Genomic DNA, 19,852 nt, shown 5'->3' with positions numbered 1-19,852 from the left:
GATGAGGGTGGTGCAACATTTTCAGCTGATTTGCAATTTTGTAACATCAAGTCAACGTTCCATCTTTGAGGTCTCAACTCCACACTTGTGGCATGCATGTCGAGTTTACTATTGTATCTTACATTGAAGAAATCAATATAAAGTAACAGAATCAGAGATTCGGGATATTCTGAAGTCTAGTAGTGTAACAATAGGCTAGTCCGCCGACGGCCAACTGGGATTTGGGTGGAAACTACAATCGCTGATCTGTGTAGGAGGAGCTAGGCGCCTCGGATGTGATAACATGCTTATTTTTCCATCATCACTTCATGGTTATCGAATTTATTGCCCGTCATTGGCTCAATAGGTGTTTCGGGTCTCCGAATTGATTTTTTTAAATGACAAATTACTGAAAAACACAATTTCCAATGTTGGCAGTGGGCGACTCGCCGCTTCTTATTTGGAATATACTCCTGCCTTCCGATTTCGTGTCGTTTTGATTATGGAAACGTGTTCTTTGAGTCACGTAGTCCTAGCCCGTCTTTTTCTTGTGGTCCTCTTGATCGTTCTGAGGCCCATCAATGCGTGGACGTACACCTCCAGCAGCAACGATATGGATAGGACACTGGTAACGAGGGGATACTTTTCTCCCAACGTTACGAACTCTGAAGAAATAACTGCCTTACCAAAATACTTGTTTACTACTTCGGGAACTTCTAAAGACTTTAGGGAGGTATCATCGCCATCAACTGGAACAGAACAATACCACCGAGTCCGGCATTCTGATGACAGTGAGACCCGGACATTGAGTGAAGACAAATTAGGTAAGGGGTAGTAAAATAGGCACCTACAGACATATGGAAGAGGGTGCATCCCTTGGGATTCGCAAACAGGTCAATATTTCTACACTGTCCCATCCCTGTATTTGGCACGGATCGCCCGCGGTGACAATATTTTAAGTGCCGGGGTGTTTTATGTTGTTGTCAGAGACTATTTAAATCTCAGTCGTGATTTAATCATTGTATATAAAAGTAAACGACAACGGACTATTTATTGCATGTTTATAGGCTACTTGATCAATATCCCGGGGTCTATTTAGACTAAATTAAATAACAGCATTGAGGTAGAAAACCCCAGAACATGGTCCTGGGCTGGTTACACGTGGTCTGCGGTTGTGAGGCCAGTTGGACTTACTGCCAAATTCTATAAAACGATGTTTTAGCGTGGCATTTTATTGTCCCCCGCACAAGGTGCACCTGTGTAATGATTAAACAGCATAATCATCTTCTTTATATGCCACACCTGTCAGGTGGATGGATTATCTTGGCAAAGAAGAAATGCAAACAAACAGGGATGTAAACAAATTTATGCACAACATTTGAGAAAAATAAGCTTTTTGTTGGTATGGAACATTTCTGGGATTTTTTATTTCAGCTCATCAATAATGGGGCCAACACTTTACATGTTGTGTTTATATTTTTGTTCAGTATAATTCATCATAGTGATCATTTGAGACAATATACTAAAATGTGCTTGGCAGCGAATAGCCTAACAGTAGATTAGAAATATACACCCTGTACTGAACAACTTCTAAGGTTTACCTTTCAAACCAATTAATGTCTTTGTTGGCTCTTGTTTCAGCACTCAGCCAGAGTTTTGGAAGTGTTGTTTACCTACATAAATTCTTATGAGGTATTGTCAGTGAGTAGATGTGGAGAAAGTGTTTACTTTTTCCGGTAATTATTTGCCCAGACTTCATTAGAGAGTAGAGCTATTATATCCTGCTTGTATGCATAGGTTACTGCGGCCACTACCAAGAGGTCTGAACCTTTATAGCACAGGAGGAAGTGTGCTTGGCTGTGAACTGCACGTGCTCTGGTTCAAGCACCGTTTCCCCTTCTCAATCACTACACCGGATTGGTGGCAACAGCTGTCTCAAGCCTTTACTGGAATTGGACCTCAATCTGCACAGGGGTCGAGGTCCGCTTCTTGAGAAGGTGAATAGTCTGTCTCTGTATATAAACATAACAGAGTGCTTTCTGTTATGCCCCGAGCAGGGCGCGAACCAGCGATCTTCTGCAAAACAACACACACTACACAACTCAAAGCCAACTGTCTTATCCAGCGGAGGTTGGCTTCAGATCTCAGGGAAGTTGTGATTTAATTTACAGATGTACTCCAGCCAACATGCTTTGGGGCAACTTTCACATCCACTATATAAGTTTGCTACAGTCTCTGCCAAAAGGTCTGAGTCTGGACCTTTATGGAACAGCCAAGGGTGTAATTTGGGACAGAACCCATTTCATCATCGTCATGAACTGGGAGCAACACAAATGATGGCGCTGGTTTAGAAAGAAAAAAACTAAACACACACAAGCTAACTCATTGTGCCTGCCATACGGCTCCGGTCAAAAGTAGTGCCCTATATAGGGAATAGTGTGCTATTTGGGATGCATCCTAGGTCTCTCTCTGCGGACTGACTATACCATTGCTGAACTCTTCTTCCCTCTATCTGCGTACTGACTGTCTGATAGTTTGACTGTCTGAGTGTGTCATTGCTATGTGTTACATTCAGGATGTTATCCAGCACAGGCAGCGCTCAGCTCTTTCTTGGCACTGGCAGTAGGTTATTGTTCCAAAGCCCTCCAGCAGCAGTGTTGAGTCAGTGCAGAAGTGCCAGGCACAAGCCTTCCCTACTGACAGGCAGGCTGTCAACAGGCTGCCGCAGAGTAGATAGGAAGATATTTCAGGCCTCAGACCAACTATAAACCAAGCTTTAGGCCTAGGTGGAGTTTGTAGGCCCTAGTAGTAGTGGTGTTATGGACAGGAACACTCCTCACCCGGGGTGTCTGTTTTGTAACCATTAAATAGCTTACATATAGTGTCTGCATGTGTAGGCCTAGAACTGCCATATCTTAGTATTAGGAGGTCAAGTCATATCTTTACAAATAGAAACATCATTGGCAACAAAAAAAATCAGCAATGGACTTACCAATGAAATGTCACATTTATGGGACTTTAATGAGATATGAACTGTTTTCATAAGGCTTATACAAACTATGAGCCAGAGAGCCAACTCTGCCTCAACATGAACCCAACCGACATCTGCGATGTGACTGTATTTTAACATCTATGGCTTCTGCTAGATCAGGATTAGGAAGGAAATGGCAAGTTCCCAAAGGCCTGAGTGCACCTCCATATTTAGGGCCCAGGCTTTTGTCAGGGTAGACAGGCCAGGCTGCCAATTGTTCTCCACCTAAAATCATTACATCCACAGGTAGTAACTCCTGGCAACGTCTTCCCTTTCGGACAAGACCACTCTGGTGGCCTGATGTGCACATTGCAGACATTTACATTTTGGTTTTGGCTTTCTCCCCAACTCATTATGTTGGCCCTTGGAACACACTGCTTTTCTTTTATACAGAAAACTCATACCTATCATCCTTAATTGTATGTATTTATTATTCACAGCCACTGAACAAAACACGCATCTCTCCACGGTCTCAACCCGCGGGGCATCAGAAGGAACCCTTAGTTTGTCGAAAGAGCAGATGAGCTCTACCATTGTAGTGTCCACAGAGGCTACCACACATTGGGAAGACCAGACCAGACTAGCACCAGACCACCTACTAGAGACCTACCCTGGGCTTCGAGTGGACCTCAGGTCTGTGACACAAGCCAGACTCCCTCAGGACAGCCCTGATGCTGACAGCAGTCTCAGGCAGGACCAGTCGACGAAACGAGGCACCGTGGGTCTCAGGCAGGACCAGTTGGCGAACCGAGTCACCGTGGGTCTCAGGCAGGACCAGTCGGCGAACCGAGGCACCGCGGGTCTCGGGGAGGACCAGTCGACGAATCGAGGCACCGCGGGTCTCCGAGAGGACCAGTTGACAAACCGAGGCACCGTGGGTCTCGGGCATGGGCAGTCAACAACCACTCTCAGACAGGACCAGTTGACAGACCTAGGAACCGTGGCTCTCCCCATCCCCATCCAAACTGACAGCACCTACATCTCCTCCACTGTGAGTCGTTCGGGAGAGAGGACTTTACTGTCTGTGATATCCAACAACACTTCCATGTACTCTGAGGACTCCAACTCCTCCTCCCAGTCCCGGGCCTCCACCTGGGACCTCCCGACTGGCCGCACTGGAGCCGGGGCTGGGGCCGTCACCATCAGGATACCCTTCACAGGACCTGAGCATGGGCATGATGCTACATCTGGGTCTGACTCTTACCACCACACCGACTCCTCACAGGGTAAACAGCCCTCAAACTGTCCCGCTGTGTATATGTATGTCTGTGCATATATATGTACTGTATGTATATGCCTACTGGGGAGGATGGGATATGCAAAAGTATAATTACCATTTCTCATGTAGTAAATGAACAAATAAATGTATCTCCTCCTCTACCTCTTCTATTTCTTTCTAAACAGAGTGGTCTGGTGGTTTCGCCTCCAGAGGGACCAACCCACTGACTGGACCTCTCAATGTGACCCAACAGCAGGACCTCACCTCTCTGGTTTCAGAGGGAACCCCCAACTCCACCCCTGCGCTCAGAGTTGTTGATAACCACAGCAGACGGGACACAGACACAACAGACTCTAGTCAGCCCTCCAGAGGCAGGACATCCCAGACAGAAGAGGGGGTCTCTGCTTCATCACAGCCCCCTGTGCTGTCGTCAGAAGAAGGCCCCAGCCACCCCAACACCTCTCAGGGAGGAGAAACAGATAGAGATTCTCCCTCCATCCTAGTCACTGGGTCTGAGACCTCCACCAAGTCCTCCACAGGTCCCCCTAGCACCCGGGGGGAGCAGGGTGAGACAGAGGGGGTCCCTTTGCTCCACACAGAGGACAATACTATCCTAGGCCTGGGTCTTACTACTGCTCCCCCAAGACTACGAGATAGTGCCACTGCCCTGGATGACTCCCTGTCTCGGTTCCTCGCCACCCAGCCTCCCTTCATCCCCAAGATACAGCGGACGCCGGTGGCCACAGAGGTCCTGGTGTCCACCACACCTGTTACCATGACAATAAAGTCACAGGTCACCGAGGAGGAGCCCTACATTGTTACCATGGCAACCAGCACCACACCGACACCGCCTCTTACTACGACGAGGATGGTTCAGCCCAGTACCACCACTTCCATTGAGGCCCAGACTCAGCCCACCATCATCCTTACCACCACTACCACAGAGACTACCTTGGGTCTCCAGAGCTCTGCTTCCACCCCCCAGCCCCCGGGCACCACTCAGACTCAGACGCAAGGGCCCTCAACGGGGGTGAGCTCCACCGACGTCACCACCTTGCACCTGGAGACCAGCACGGCCACACAGGGGGACACCACGGCCCACAGCATCACCTCCACTGCAGCCTCCTCCTACAGTTACAGCGTCCCCACCAGAAACACAGTGGAACTACACACAATAGGGAAACACACTGACAGGGGGACCACTGAGATAGAAGTGACCACCGCTCCAATGGACATCAGATCTACACCGCAGACACCAGGTTTGTCAACACAGTATATCTTTCAAGGCTTTGATTCTTCTGAAGTTAGATTTGCCTTGAATTGAGCTGGAAAAGTGAAAGGAAGATCCAAAACCTAATGACTGTTTGGAACAATAAAGAAAATCGTAAGAAACTATGAACTGCATTGTTATGAGATACAGTACGTTATTCTGAATCCTGTTCTTTTTTTTAGGTAGTGCCTGTGAGCCCGGCCCCTGTCTGAATGGAGGTGAGTGTCTACCCTATGGAGTGACTGGGTTCACCTGTGACTGTCTGTCATCATGGACAGGACCTACCTGCAATGAGGGTGAGCTCAACCTACAATTCCCAGCCATACTGTATGTTAGTATGTGAGCTATTGGAGAAGTCTATATATTGCTAATGGTATTGAATGGTATAGTCTTTGTGGGGGGAGCGGGGTGAGTGCATAGTCAGCTGTATATTGTGTTGACCTGCCCTCTCTCCTCTGTCCTTTGTCTCTGTTGTGCTGTGTTGGTTCAGATGTGGATGAGTGTGAGAGTGGCCCCTTGGGCCCCTGTCCCAGTGACTCTACTTGTGTTAATACCAGGGGTTCCTTCAGCTGTGAGTGTCCCCTGGGTCTGGACATGGAGCACGGAAGGGACTGCACGCGAGGTACGGCTAAATAAACAGTACAGCCTTTGTTTACGAAGTCTCCTATGACAATAAAAATGTATACAATATTTAGGTTCTTATTTAATATACAGTATAATAATACATAATAATAATATATGCCATTTAGCAGACGCTTTTATCCAAAGTGACTTACAGTCGTGTTTGCATACATTTTATGAATGGGAATCCAACCCACAACCCCGGTGGTGGCGCCATGCTCTACCAACTGAGACATATAGGACCAGTTTGAGTTCTAATAAAGTAAGACAGTTGCACTATAAATCTTATAGCTAAACATACTGTACATATCAGTACTCTATTTACAAGGTCTCATGTCATATAACAATGAAAGTATAAACAATACTCAGGGCCTTATAGATTAGGTTATGGTATATGTTATGTTATTAGGTTGCACTCACTTTATAGAGGGGGTCTATATACAGTGTGTGCAAATGAGGTAAGATAAGGGAGGTAAGGCAATAAATAGGCCGTAGTGGCGAAATAATGACAATGATAGAGTGATAGATCTGCAGAAGAGGAATGTGCAAGTAGAGATACTGGGGTTATGTTATTAGGTTATGGTATAGGTTATTTGGTTATGGTATATGTTATGTTATTTGGTTATGGTATAGATTATTAGGTTGTTATTAGGTTATGGTATATGGTAAAGGTTATGCTATTAGGTTATGTTATTAGATTATGCTATTAGATGATGGTATATGTTATTAGGTTATGTTATGGTGTAGGTTATGTTATTAAGTTATGGTATAGTATAGGTTATGGTATAGATTATTAGATTAGATTATTAGGTTATGGTATAGGTTATGTTATTAGGATATGGTATAAATTATGTTATTAGATTAGGTTATGTTATTAGGTTATGGTATAAGGTATGTTATTAGGTTATGGTATAGATTATTAGGTTATGGTATAGGTTATGGTATGTTAGGTTATTAGGTTATGGTATGTTAGGTTATAAGGTTATGTTATAGGTTATGGTATGTTAGGTTATTAGGTTATGGTATGTTAGGTTATTAGGTTATGGTATGTTAGGTTATTAGGTTATGGTATGTTAGGTTATTAGGTTATGGTATAGATTATTAGGTTATGGTATAGGTTATGGTATGTTAGGTTATTAGGTTATGGTATGTTAGGTTATTAGGTTATGGTATGTTAGGTTATTAGGTTATGGTATAGATTATTAGGTTATGGTATAGATTATTAGGTTATGGTATAGGTTATGGTATGTTAGGTTATTAGGTTATGGTATGTTAGGTTATTAGGTTATGGTATGTTAGGTTATTAGGTTATGGTATAGATTATTAGGTTATGGTATAGGTTATGGTATGTTAGGTTATTAGGTTATGGTATGTTAGGTTATTAGGTTATGGTATGTTAGGTTATTAGGTTATGGTATAGATTATTAGGTTATGGTATAGGTTATGGTATTTTAGGTTATTAGGTTATGGTATAGGTTATGGTATGTTAGGTTATTAGGTTATGGTATGTTAGGTTATTAGGTTATGGTATAGGTTATGGTATGTTAGGTTATTAGGTTATGGTATGTTAGGTTATTAGGTTATGGTATGTTAGGTTATTAGGTTATGGTATGTTAGGTTATTAGGTTATGGTATGTTAGGTTATGGTATGTTAGGTTATTAGGTTATGGTATGTTAGGTTATTAGGTTATGGTATGTTAGGTTATTAGGTTATGGTATAGGTTATTAGGTTATGGTATAGATTATTAGGTTATGGTATAGGTTATGGTATGTTAGGTTATTAGGTTATGGTATGTTAGGTTATTGGGTTATGGTATAGATTATTAGGTTATGGTATAGGTTATGGTATGTTAGGTTATTAGGTTATGGTATAGATTATTAGGTTATGGTATAGGTTATGGTATGTTAGGTTATTAGGTTATGGTATGTTAGGTTATTAGGTTATGGTATAGATTATTAGGTTATGGTATAGATTATTAGGTTATGGTATAGGTTATGGTATGTTAGGTTATTAGGTTATGGTATGTTAGGTTATTAGGTTATGGTATAGATTATTAGGTTATGGTATAGGTTATGGTATGTTAGGTTATTAGGTTATGGTATGTTAGGTTATTAGGTTATGGTATAGATTATTAGGTTATGGTATAGGTTATGGTATGTTAGGTTATTAGGTTATGGTATAGGTTGTGGTATAGGTTATTGGGTTATGGTATAGGATACTATGTTATGGTATAGGTTGTGGTATAGGTTATTGGGTTATGGTATAGGTTATTAGGTTATGGTATAGGTTGTGGTATATGTTATTAGCTTATGGTTTAGGTTATGGTATAGGTTGTTAGGTTATGATATAGGATATTGGGTTATGGTATAGGTTATTAGGTTATGGTATAGGTTATTAGGTTATGGTATAGGTTATTAGGTTATGGTATAGGTTATGCTATATGTTTAGTTATTAGGTTATGATGTATGTTATGTTATTAAGTTATGGTATAGGTTATGCTATTAGGTTATGGTTTAGGTTTTGTTATTAAGTTATGGTATAGGTTATTAGGTTATGGTATAGGTTATTAGGTTATGGTATAGGTTATGCTATATGTTTAGTTATTAGGTTATGATGTATGTTATGTTATTAAGTTATGGTATAGGTTATGCTATTAGGTTATGGTTTAGGTTTTGTTATTAAGTTATGGTATAGGTTATTAGGTTATGGTATAGGTTATTAGGTTATGGTATAGGTTATGCTATATGTTTAGTTATTAGGTTATGATGTATGTTATGTTATTAAGTTATGGTATAGGTTATGCTATTAGGTTATGGTTTAGGTTTTGTTATTAAGTTATGGTATAGGTTATTGGGTTATGGTATATTTTATGTTATGTTATAGGTTATGTTATGGTATGTGATTAGATTATGGTATAGGTTATGGTATATGTTATTAGGTAATGGTATAGATTATGTTATTAGATTATGGTGTATGTTATGATAAGAGATTAGTAAACTTTTTGAGGTATTTATTCAATATCAAGCAGGATGCCTACATTTCAGTAGATGAAAAGGTTGACTGTAAACTTTACAGACTGTCTTGAACCTTAGTTAACCACAGTGTCTGTTTTCCTCCACAGCAAAAACTTTCCTGGGCACGTTCAGTTTCAACGTCCCCCTGCTCTCCAGGAGCGCCACACTGCATGAGATCCAGAGAGAGATCAACCAGCTGGTAAGGAGCACAGGGACATGGTGGGGATTAGGGTTGCAAAGGGAGGGAATATTCCCTGTGTATAACCCTGAATATTCCCTGTGTATAACCCTGAATATTCCCTGTGTATAACCCTGAATATTCCCTGTGTATAACCCCGAATATTCCCTGTGTATAACCCCGAATATTCCCTGTGTATAACCCCGAATATTCCCTGTGTATAACCCCGAATATTCCCTGTGTATAACCCCGAATATTCCCTGTGTATAACCCCGAATATTCCCTGTGTATAACCCCGAATATTCCCTGTGTATAACCCCGAATATTCCCTGTGTATAACCCCGAATATACCCTGTGTATAACCCCGAATATTCCCTGTGTATAACCCCGAATATTCCCTGTGTATAACCCCGAATATTCCCTGTGTATAACCCCGAATATTCCCTGTGTATAACCCCGAATATTAACCCCGAATATTCCCTGTGTATAACCCCGAATATTCCCTGTGTATAACCCCGAATATTCCCTGTGTATAACCCTGAATATTCCCTGTGTATAACCCTGAATATTCCCTGTGTATAACCCTGAATATTCCCTGTGTATAACCCTGAATATTCCCTGTGTATAACCCTGAATACTCCCTGTGTATAACCCTGAATATTCCCTGTGTATAACCCTGAATATTCCCTGTGTATAACCCTGAATATTCCCTGTGTATAACCCTGAATATTCCCTGTGTATAACCCTGAATATTCCCTGTGTATAACCCTGAATATTCCATGTAACCAGTCATTTTAGAATATTTCAAGAATTTTGTACATTTGCTAAATTACCGGGTGTTTTGCAACCCTAGTGGGGAGAGAGAAATGACTATCACTGACATACAGTATACTATTGTGGATCTGTTGTAGTGAGGCAGCAAACCTGTTCAAACATGATAATAGATGTATTATGAATGCAAAGAAGGTATAGTTTATGTATTATATGGTGATTATTAATAATAGTTAAAAAAAATTATTTTACAGCTGAATGCCTCACTATCAATTCTGCGTGGTTACCGGCGCTCTTCTTTGAGTAAAAAGTGAGTTTCTTCTTCCCCCTTGTCATGCATACTCTGAATGCATGACAACAAGCCATACTCTCTTGGTTCTTGTGTATTTTGTATGTAAAGTTTCCAAAAAAAGAACAATCAGGACCATATATTTAAAATGCCTTTATTGTAATGGAGTGTTCAATAGAACAAAAACTCTGAGGCTTTCAGCATGACCTTCGTGTGTTGGGATTTGAAATGGACTTCAAATCAAGTTTGCTGTGACGTGTGTGTTCCAGAGGGGAGGACGGAGTTCGTATCTCTGCTGTCAACATGTTCTCCATCTCTACTGATGTGACCAGTTCTGAGGTCTACCACATCATACAGATGTCTCTGAACAACTGTAACAGCCCCGCTGGACACTGCCGAGTGGTGGTCACTCACCAACTTTCCTATCATGGTACAGCACTCTCTCCCTCCCATCCTCCCCTCTTTCCCCGTAACCCCAGTCTTAAAGGGATAGTTCATCCTAATTTCAAAATGACTTATTTGTTTGGTTACCTTGTAAGCAGTCTGTGGGGACAAGGACATAATGCAATCCACGCTTTGAGTTTCAGCCACCATCTGCTAGCCTAGGCATTTCCTAACCATAAAACAATGGAAGTCAATGTACGACATTAGCATGTTTTAAATATCATACCTTAACCATCCTTACCACACCTCTCTCCTCTCTCTGTCCCTTAGTTGAGAGTCTGTGTCTGGCCCAGAATATCCAGTGTCACCCTGAGCATTCTTTTTGTACCGACTCCAATGGGACAGCCTACTGCCAGTGTCAACCAGGGTACTTCAAACTCAATCCTGAGGATCAGTCCTGCATAGGTGAAGCCTGGGTCTGGGAGAGGGTGGAGGGAGAGGATAGGAGGATAGAAGATAGGCCTCAGTCCTGCATAGGTGAAGCCTGGGTCTGGGAGAGGGTGGAGGGAGAGGATAGGAGGATAGAAGATAGGCCTCAGTCCTGCATAGGTGAAGTCTGGGAGAGGGTGGAGGGAGAGGATAGGTCTCAGTCCTGCATAGGTGGGACCTGGGGTCTGGTGGAGGGAGAGGATGGGCCTCAGTCCTGCATAGGTGGGGCATGGAAGGATGGAGCGAACAGACGTTAGAGCACAACATAGCGTTTCCTATTGACATGTTCAAGTAGCCCCGCCTCTCCCATTTCAGTCTTTTTTTCCATTTGGTGCCAAGTGAATATGACCCTGGGTCAATCTTCTGTCAAATTCACTTCATTATTTTTATTTCATTGTAGCCAGCATCATATTGAAAAGAAAATGCATTATATAACTGAAATGTTCTTGTTTTGAAATAATTGTAAAATAACATTCCTTATCTTACAGAATGTGGTGATGGTCTGAAACGGGTCAATGGAACCTGTGTCAGGTAAGTAATGAGAACTCTAATCCATGGACCTTTCTGTTAATTCATGCTTTGGTCTTTCATTTGGCTGTTTATATCTTTCAGGTGCACATTTGGATTTGGAGGATTCAACTGTGGAAATTGTAAGTAGGAGAGTTTAATAACAAAAATCATAATTTAAAAAGTGTGAGGAAAAAGATATAATTAAGAATCAAGGCAACATAATCATTTAAGGCATCCTTCAGGATTTATCTTCTTCCCCAAAGTCAGATGAACCATAGTCACGGGAGGTAGGGGTGCTTAGGGTGCGGCAGCATCCCCTAAAAAATCTGAATTAAAAAAAATATTTTATTAAGAATTTTATTTTTGTTTTTCTTCACAAAAGTAGTGCACTGGGCTTTTACTAGCCCTGTATAAGTAGACCGATACAGCCATCTGTAGCGCGGGCAAAACCTTTTTTATGCAGTCATAATCACAATGAAGCACCAGAGCCCTATACTGCGAATTAGTGAGTTCATCTCAGGATTACCGTTATCATGAAAGTGGCTCATCTTTTAGCCAGGTGTATTTTTATACCATCGAATCCTTCAGAACTAACCTGCTCCGGGACAAGCTAACTCCATTTATCCTGAAGTGTCTGGGCCATGAGTTTTGGACCAATGAAATCAGATACTCTCCCTCTCGTAAAGATTGTGCCATCATCCCTTGCATTTGAGGAAGAAGACGGATTATTTTATTAATCAAATTTATATTTTTTGGTGTAGAAAATACATTACACACATTACACATTTAGTTAAATAAAATAGTAATGACAGTGTTTTCTTTCTAGTCTTTGTTTTTCATATGATTGTATTTTGAAATTTGCGAAAGGTAAACTGACAGCCGCAACCAACCATAGACATACAGTATTTCACAAAAGTGAGTACACCCCTCACATTTTTTGTAAATATTTGAGTATATCTTTTCATGTGACAAAACTGAAGAAAGGACACTTTGCTACAAAGTAGTGAGTGTGCAGCTTGTATAACAGTGTAAATTTGCTGTCCCGTCAAAATAACTCAACACACAGCCATTAATGTCTAAACTGCTGGCAACAAAAGTGAGTACACCCCGAAGTGAAAATGTCCAAATTGGGCCCAATTATCCATTTTCCCTCCCTGGTGTCATGTGACTCGTTAGTGTTACAGGGTCTCAGGTGTGAATGGGGAGCAGGTGTGTTAAATTTAGTGTCATCGCTCTCACACTTCCTCATACTGACTGGTCACTGGAAGTTCAACGTGGCACCTCATGGCAAAGAACTCTCTGAGGATCTGAAAAAAAGTTTGTAGAGCAAATTGTTGCTCTACATAAAGATGGCCTGGGCTACAAGAAGATTGCCAAGACCCTGAAACTGAGCTGCAGCGCTGTGGCCAAGACCATACAGCGGTTTAACAGGACAGGTTCCACTCATAACAGGCCTCACCATGGTCGACCAAAGAAGTTGAGTGCACGTGCTCAGCATCATATCCAGAGGTTTTCTTTGGGAAATAGACGTATGAGGGCTGCCAGCACTGCTGCAGAGGTACCTGCACCTGTCAGTGCTCAGACCATACGCCGTACACTGCATCAAAATGGTCTGCATGGCTGTCGTCCCAGAAGGAAGCCTCTTCTAAAGATGATGCACAAGAAAGCCCGCAAACAGTTTGCTGAAGACAAGCAGACTAAGGACATGGATTACTGGAACCATGTCCTGTGGTTTGATGAGACCAAGATAAACTTATTTGGTTCAGATGGTGTCAAGCGTGTGTGGCGGCAACCAGGTGAGGAGTACAAAGACAAGTGTGTCTTGCCTACAGTCAAGCATGGTGGTGGGAGTGTCATGGTCTGGGGCTGCATGAGTGCTGCCGGCACTGGGGAGCTACAGTTTTTGAGGGAACCATGAATGCCAAAATGTACTGTGACATACTGAAGCAGAGCATGATCCCCTCCCTTCGGAGACTGGGCCGCAGGGCAGTATTCCAACATGATAACGACCCCAAACACACCTCCAAGACGACCACTGCTGAGGGTAAAGGTGATGGACTGGCCAAGCATGTCTCCAGACCTAAACCCTATTGAGCATCTGTGGGGCATCCTCAAACGGAAGGTGGAGGAGTGCAAGGTCTCTAACATCCACCAGCTCCGTGATGTCGTCATGGAGGAGTGGAAGAGGACTCCAGTGGCAACCTGTGAAGCTCTGGTGAACTCCATGCCCAAGAGGGTTAAGGCAGTGCTGGACAATGATGGTGGCCACACAAAATATTGACACTTTGGGCCCAATTTAGACATTTTCCCTTAGGGGTGTACTCACTTTTGTTGCCAGCGATTTAGACATTAATGGCTGTGTGTTGAGTTATTTTGAGGGGGCAGCAAATGTACACTGTTATACAAGCTGTACACTCACTACTTTACATTGTAGCAAAGTGTCATTTCTTAAGTGTTGTCGCATGAAAAGATATACTCAAATATTTACAAAAAATGTGAGGGGTGTACTCTTGTGATATACTGTATAATCCATAGATGACAGTTTCCATTCATGTCAAGACTGGCAGCCATTCCCGTGAGTTTAAAAGTCAGATTGCCAGGGATACCTATAAGTAGTTTAAAAAAAGACTTAAAATCCTATTTCACACCATAACCTGCTGAATTTGCAAAATCACTTTTCTGTCATTTTGATTTCGGCACAAATTCAAATGTGGCACTGACTCGCCCATGGATTGATGTTCCAGCATTGTCTCAATGAAGAGTTTGGAGTTCGACTAGCAATGTAGGACATGCACGTGCAGTTACAAGCCTGCTAGAGTTAGCGGCAGACGGACGAGCAATATCCACCGTCGTAGTATGGATGGAACCTGAGCTGGAATGTGAAGCTGGCTATCTGTAAAAACGTCTGAGTAGATCTAACTTGCTTTGTAGTATACCACTCAGACCTCCAGTTTATTCATAATGTTTTGCGTTTCTACTAGTCTACAAGCTGATAGCTGTGGTGGTATCGCCAGCAGGGGGTGGTCTACTCCTTATTCTCATCATCGCTCTCATTGTCACCTGGTGCAAGTAAGACTCAATGACACTAGTACTGTTGTTATTACCATCTAATAACACAATAATAGAATTACAAAACCTCATTCCTTATTCTCAGTCCATGTTGTATTATATTTATAAAACTAATAATATCTCAAATCAAAAACTTTATTGTCCACACAATTTGGAAATCACTTCAACGTTAATAATGATGTAATAACGCAATAATAACATTCAAATGTTTTACTAAACTTAGTCAAAGTGCTGCCATTGAACTAATATTTGTCTGTCTATCTCTTTACAGGAAAGACAAGAATGACATCAATAAGATAATTTTCAAAAGCGGAGATTTTCAGATGTCGCCGTGCCCAGAGTTCCCGAAGATGAACCGTGTTTCTATGGAGTGGAGGAGGGAAAGCATTGAGTTGCAGCAGAACGGTAGCACCAAGAACCTGCTACAGATGACAGACATCTACTACTCTGTATGTATAGAAACTGCTACTCTGTATGTATAGAAACTGCTACTCTGTAGGTATAGAAACTGCTACTCTGTAGGTATAGAAACTGCTACTCTGTATGTATAGAAACTGCTACTCTGTACGTATAGAAACTGCTACTCTGTATGTATAGAAACTGCTACTCTGTAGGTATAGAAACTGCTACTCTGTAGGTATAGAAACTGCTACTCTGTAGGTATAGAAACTGCTACTCTGTAGGTATAGAAACTGCTACTCTGTAGGTATAGAAACTGCTACTCTGTACGTATAGAAACTGCTACTCTGTAGGTATAGAAACTGCTACTCTGTACGTATAGAAACTGCTACTCTGTAGGTATAGAAACTGCTACTCTGTACGTATAGAAACTGCTACTCTGTAGGTATAGAAACTGCTACTCTGTACGTATAGAAACTGCTACTCTGTAGGTATAGAAACTGCTACTCTGTACGTATAGAAACTGCTACTCTGTATGTATAGAAACTGCTACTCTGTAGGTATAGAAACTGCTACTCTGTACGTATAGAAACTGCTACTCTGTAGGTATAGAAACTGCTACTCTGTAGGTATAGAAACTGCTACTCTGTACGTATAGAAACTGCTACTCTGTAGGTATAGAAACTGCTACTCTGTACGTATAGAAACTGCTACTCTGTAGGTATAGAAACTGCTACTCTGTACGTATAGAAACTGCTACTCTGTAGGTATAGAAACTGCTACTCTGTAGGTATAGAAACTGCTACTCTGTACGTATAGAAACTGCTACTCTGTACGTATAGAAACTGCTACTCTGTACGTATAGAAACTGCTACTCTGTATGTATAGAAACTGCTACTCTGTACGTATAGAAACTGCTACTCTGTACGTATAGAAACTGCTACTCTGTACGTATAGAAACTGCTACTCTGTAGGTATAGAAACTGCTACTCTGTAGGTATAGAAACTGCTACTCTGTAGGTATAGAAACTGCTACTCTGTACGTATAGAAACTGCTACTCTGTACGTATAGAAACTGCTACTCTGTACGTATAGAAACTGCTACTCTGTACGTATAGAAACTGCTACTCTGTACGTATAGAAACTGCTACTCTGTACGTATAGAAACTGCTACTCTGTACGTATAGAAACTGCTACTCTGTAGGTATAGAAACTGCTACTCTGTAGGTATAGAAACTGCTACTCTGTACGTATAGAAACTGCTACTCTGTACGTATAGAAACTGCTACTCTGTAGGTATAGAAACTGCTACTCTGTAGGTATAGAAACTGCTACTCTGTACGTATAGAAACTGCTACTCTGTATGTATAGAAACTGCTACTCTGTATGTATAGAAACTGCTACTCTGTAGGTATAGAAACTGCTACTCTGTAGGTATAGAAACTGCTACTCTGTACGTATAGAAACTGCTACTCTGTACGTATAGAAACTGCTACTCTGTACGTATAGAAACTGCTACTCTGTACGTATAGAAACTGCTACTCTGTAGGTATAGAAACTGCTACTCTGTAGGTATAGAAACTGCTACTCTGTAGGTATAGAAACTGCTACTCTGTACGTATAGAAACTGCTACTCTGTAGGTATAGGCTACTCTATAGAAACTGCTACTCTGTAGGTATAGAAACTGCTACTCTGTAGGTATAGAAACTGCTACTCTGTACGTATAGAAACTGCTACTCTGTATGTATAGAAACTGCTACTCTGTAGGTATAGAAACTGCTACTCTGTACGTATAGAAACTGCTACTCTGTACGTATAGAAACTGCTACTCTGTACGTATAGAAACTGCTACTCTGTATGTATAGAAACTGCTACTCTGTAGGTATAGAAACTGCTACTCTGTAGGTATAGAAACTGCTACTCTGTAGGTATAGAAACTGCTACTCTGTACGTATAGAAACTGCTACTCTGTAGGTATAGAAACTGCTACTCTGTACGTATAGAAACTGCTACTCTGTACGTATAGAAACTGCTACTCTGTAGGTATAGAAACTGCTACTCTGTAGGTATAGAAACTGCTACTCTGTAGGTATAGAAACTGCTACTCTGTAGGTATAGAAACTGCTACTCTGTACGTATAGAAACTGCTACTCTGTAGGTATAGAAACTGCTACTCTGTACGTATAGAAACTGCTACTCTGTAGGTATAGAAACTGCTACTCTGTAGGTATAGAAACTGCTACTCTGTAGGTATAGAAACTGCTACTCTGTAGGTATAGAAACTGCTACTCTGTACGTATAGAAACTGCTACTCTGTATGTATAGAAACTGCTACTCTGTAGGTATAGAAACTGCTACTCTGTAGGTATAGAAACTGCTACTCTGTAGGTATAGAAACTGCTACTCTGTAGGTATAGAAACTGCTACTCTGTACGTATAGAAACTGCTACTCTGTAGGTATAGAAACTGCTACTCTGTACGTATAGAAACTGCTACTCTGTAGGTATAGAAACTGCTACTCTGTACGTATAGAAACTGCTACTCAGTACGCATAGAAACTACTACTATAGCTGTGGTATTGTCACGACTTCTGCCGAAGTCGTTGCCTCTCCCTGTTCGGGCGGTGCTCGGCGTTCGACGTCACCGGTCTTCTAGCCATCATTGATCCTTTTTTTCATTTTCCATTGGTTTTGTCTTGTCTTCCCACACACCTGTTTTCTATCCCATTCATTACCTGTTGTGTATTTAACCCTCTGTTTCCCCTCATGTCTTTGTCAGAGATTGTTTTATTGTCAGTGTAGTGTGTTTGTTGTATTAGGTGAGCGTCGGGTCCTCGTACCCATGTTTGTTTGTTTGTTTGTTTGTTTATGTACAGTTAGTGTTATGGAGCATACTCCGTGGACTTTTTTTAAAGACTCCATTTTACACTCCATGTATGACAAAACATTTATTTTTACTGCTCAAATTATGTTTGTAAACAGTTTATAATAGCAATAATACACCTCGGGGGTTTGTGATATATGGCCAATATATAATATGGTTACGGGCTCTGTCCAAGCACTCCGTCATACCCATAGTATATTGTCTGATCAGCATCCAGGACCCAAACCAGGTGGTTTGTAATAAGACAAACATATGGCATTTCTCCAGAAAACAATAGACAAACCAATTAGACAGAAGGGCCACTACGTTTGTTAATTTTGCTCCACGGCAGCAGGTTAGGATTAGCATACACCTCCCAATCTCCTTCCTCCGCTGTTGACACTGACCACCTCTTCTATTTTTCCTGTGTTGCAGCCTGCTTTGCGTAACTCTGACCTGGAGCATAATGGCCTCTACCCGTTCTCCGGCCTGCCGGGCTCCCGTCACTCCTGCATCTACCCCGCTCAGTGGAACCCTTCCTTCATCAGCGATGACTCACGACGCCGGGACTACTTCTGACGCCCAGCTACTGAAGATCGACTGCAACAAAAACACTTCACACTGATTTTGGATCATACGATTTGATCATATGATTTGATCATATGATTTGATCATATGATTTGATTATATGTCACAAGCAATAATCCATCAATTATAAAAGTTTGCATGAATTCATAATGTGTGGAAAAATGTCTGTTCTGCAAAGTGAGTGTGTTTTTGTGTGTGCACGCGTAGACACCCATTTGCCAACTGCTGTGAATTGTAGATTGACATTATTTTATTTCACTGAAAATACAGGTTGAAAAGACAAGCTGCCGAACTTGTTTTGTGTGTGTGAAGTATTGTTACATTGTGAAGATATTTAACTACATATGAGATGGAAAAACATGTATGTCAATAATGCTATGTATTTGTCAGATGAGGAATAGATGCACCAAAGTGGTTTCATATGACAGATTGAATGATGGTCAAGGTCTGCTGCAGTCTGTTGGTCTAAACAGTAGAACAGTTGTTATTTATTGAATATTTCAACTGTTAGAAATGTATGAAGACATTTTCAACATCTTGCATTGTAAGAGGGACTCATACCCCACCCTATTCTATAAGGAGTAACATCTGAAGTTTGGACCATAAGAGTGTGTGAGAATCTTGGATGAATTCAGATCAATCACCATGCCAAGTTTCAGATCTCGTTGATTGTTTGCATAAATATGTACTTTAAAAACAGCAGGCTTAATTACAAATAGATGGAGTTTCCTTGTATGTATTTGTTGTCTTCCTTCCAATATGAATGATCTCTTACCTCTGGCGTTTTAGTCAGACATGTATTTAATAATAAATAAGATAAAGTTCTGTAAAACTGCCTGTCTGACTCTTTAAAAGTGATCATTCTGGGAAATTGTATTTGCATGATCACACTCAAACTTAGGGCCTATATTCTTGAAGTGTATTAAATTAGGAGTGCTGATCTAGGATCAGTTCTGCCTTTTTGATTATAACAAATATGATTAAATGGCCATGGGGGGGGGGGGGGGGGGGGGTCCTGATCCTAGATCAGCAATGCTTCTCTGAGACAGTTTGATTAAATGGCCATGGGGGGAGTCCTGATCCTAGATCAGCAGTGCTTCTCTGAGACAGTTTATGATTAAATGGCCATGGGGGGGGGTCCTGATCCCTACTTCCTCCCAAAGTGTGCACTTGTTCA

At 41.5% G+C, this 19,852-nt stretch overlaps 1 protein-coding gene across 1 annotated transcript; it reads left to right on the top strand.

Moving 5' to 3' along the window:
* The first annotated feature begins 149 nt into the window (after positions 1 to 149).
* Positions 150 to 19,507, top strand: heg1 (heart development protein with EGF-like domains 1). Its single transcript, XM_046363322.1, has 14 exons — positions 150 to 803; positions 3,451 to 4,236; positions 4,415 to 5,488; positions 5,682 to 5,795; positions 5,990 to 6,121; positions 9,243 to 9,334; positions 10,339 to 10,394; positions 10,643 to 10,803; positions 11,088 to 11,222; positions 11,735 to 11,777; positions 11,859 to 11,896; positions 14,738 to 14,825; positions 15,097 to 15,274; positions 18,523 to 19,507. The coding sequence occupies exons 1-14, from the start codon at positions 482 to 484 to the stop codon at positions 18,664 to 18,666; spliced, it is 3,363 nt and encodes a 1,120-aa protein (XP_046219278.1). The 5' UTR covers positions 150 to 481; the 3' UTR covers positions 18,667 to 19,507.
* Positions 19,508 to 19,852: the final 345 nt, after the last annotated feature.

The sequence above is a fragment of the Oncorhynchus gorbuscha genome, linkage group LG09 (assembly GCF_021184085.1).
Source record: "Oncorhynchus gorbuscha isolate QuinsamMale2020 ecotype Even-year linkage group LG09, OgorEven_v1.0, whole genome shotgun sequence".
NCBI classification, from domain to species: domain Eukaryota; kingdom Metazoa; phylum Chordata; class Actinopteri; order Salmoniformes; family Salmonidae; genus Oncorhynchus; species Oncorhynchus gorbuscha.
The sequence above is the reverse complement of the archived record's forward strand: the minus strand, read 5'-3'. Positions and strand labels throughout refer to the sequence as shown.

Excerpts from the sequence above, each read along its gene's own strand:
- heg1 (XM_046363322.1), top strand. The coding sequence starts at position 482 with ATGGAAACGTGTTCTTTGAGTCACGTAGTCCTAGCCCGTCTTTTTCTT. Across the intron at positions 9,335-10,338 it reads AGAGAGAGATCAACCAGCTG|CTGAATGCCTCACTATCAAT; the intron begins GTAAGGAGCACA and ends ATTATTTTACAG. Across the intron at positions 10,395-10,642 it reads CGCTCTTCTTTGAGTAAAAA|AGGGGAGGACGGAGTTCGTA; the intron begins GTGAGTTTCTTC and ends TGTGTGTTCCAG.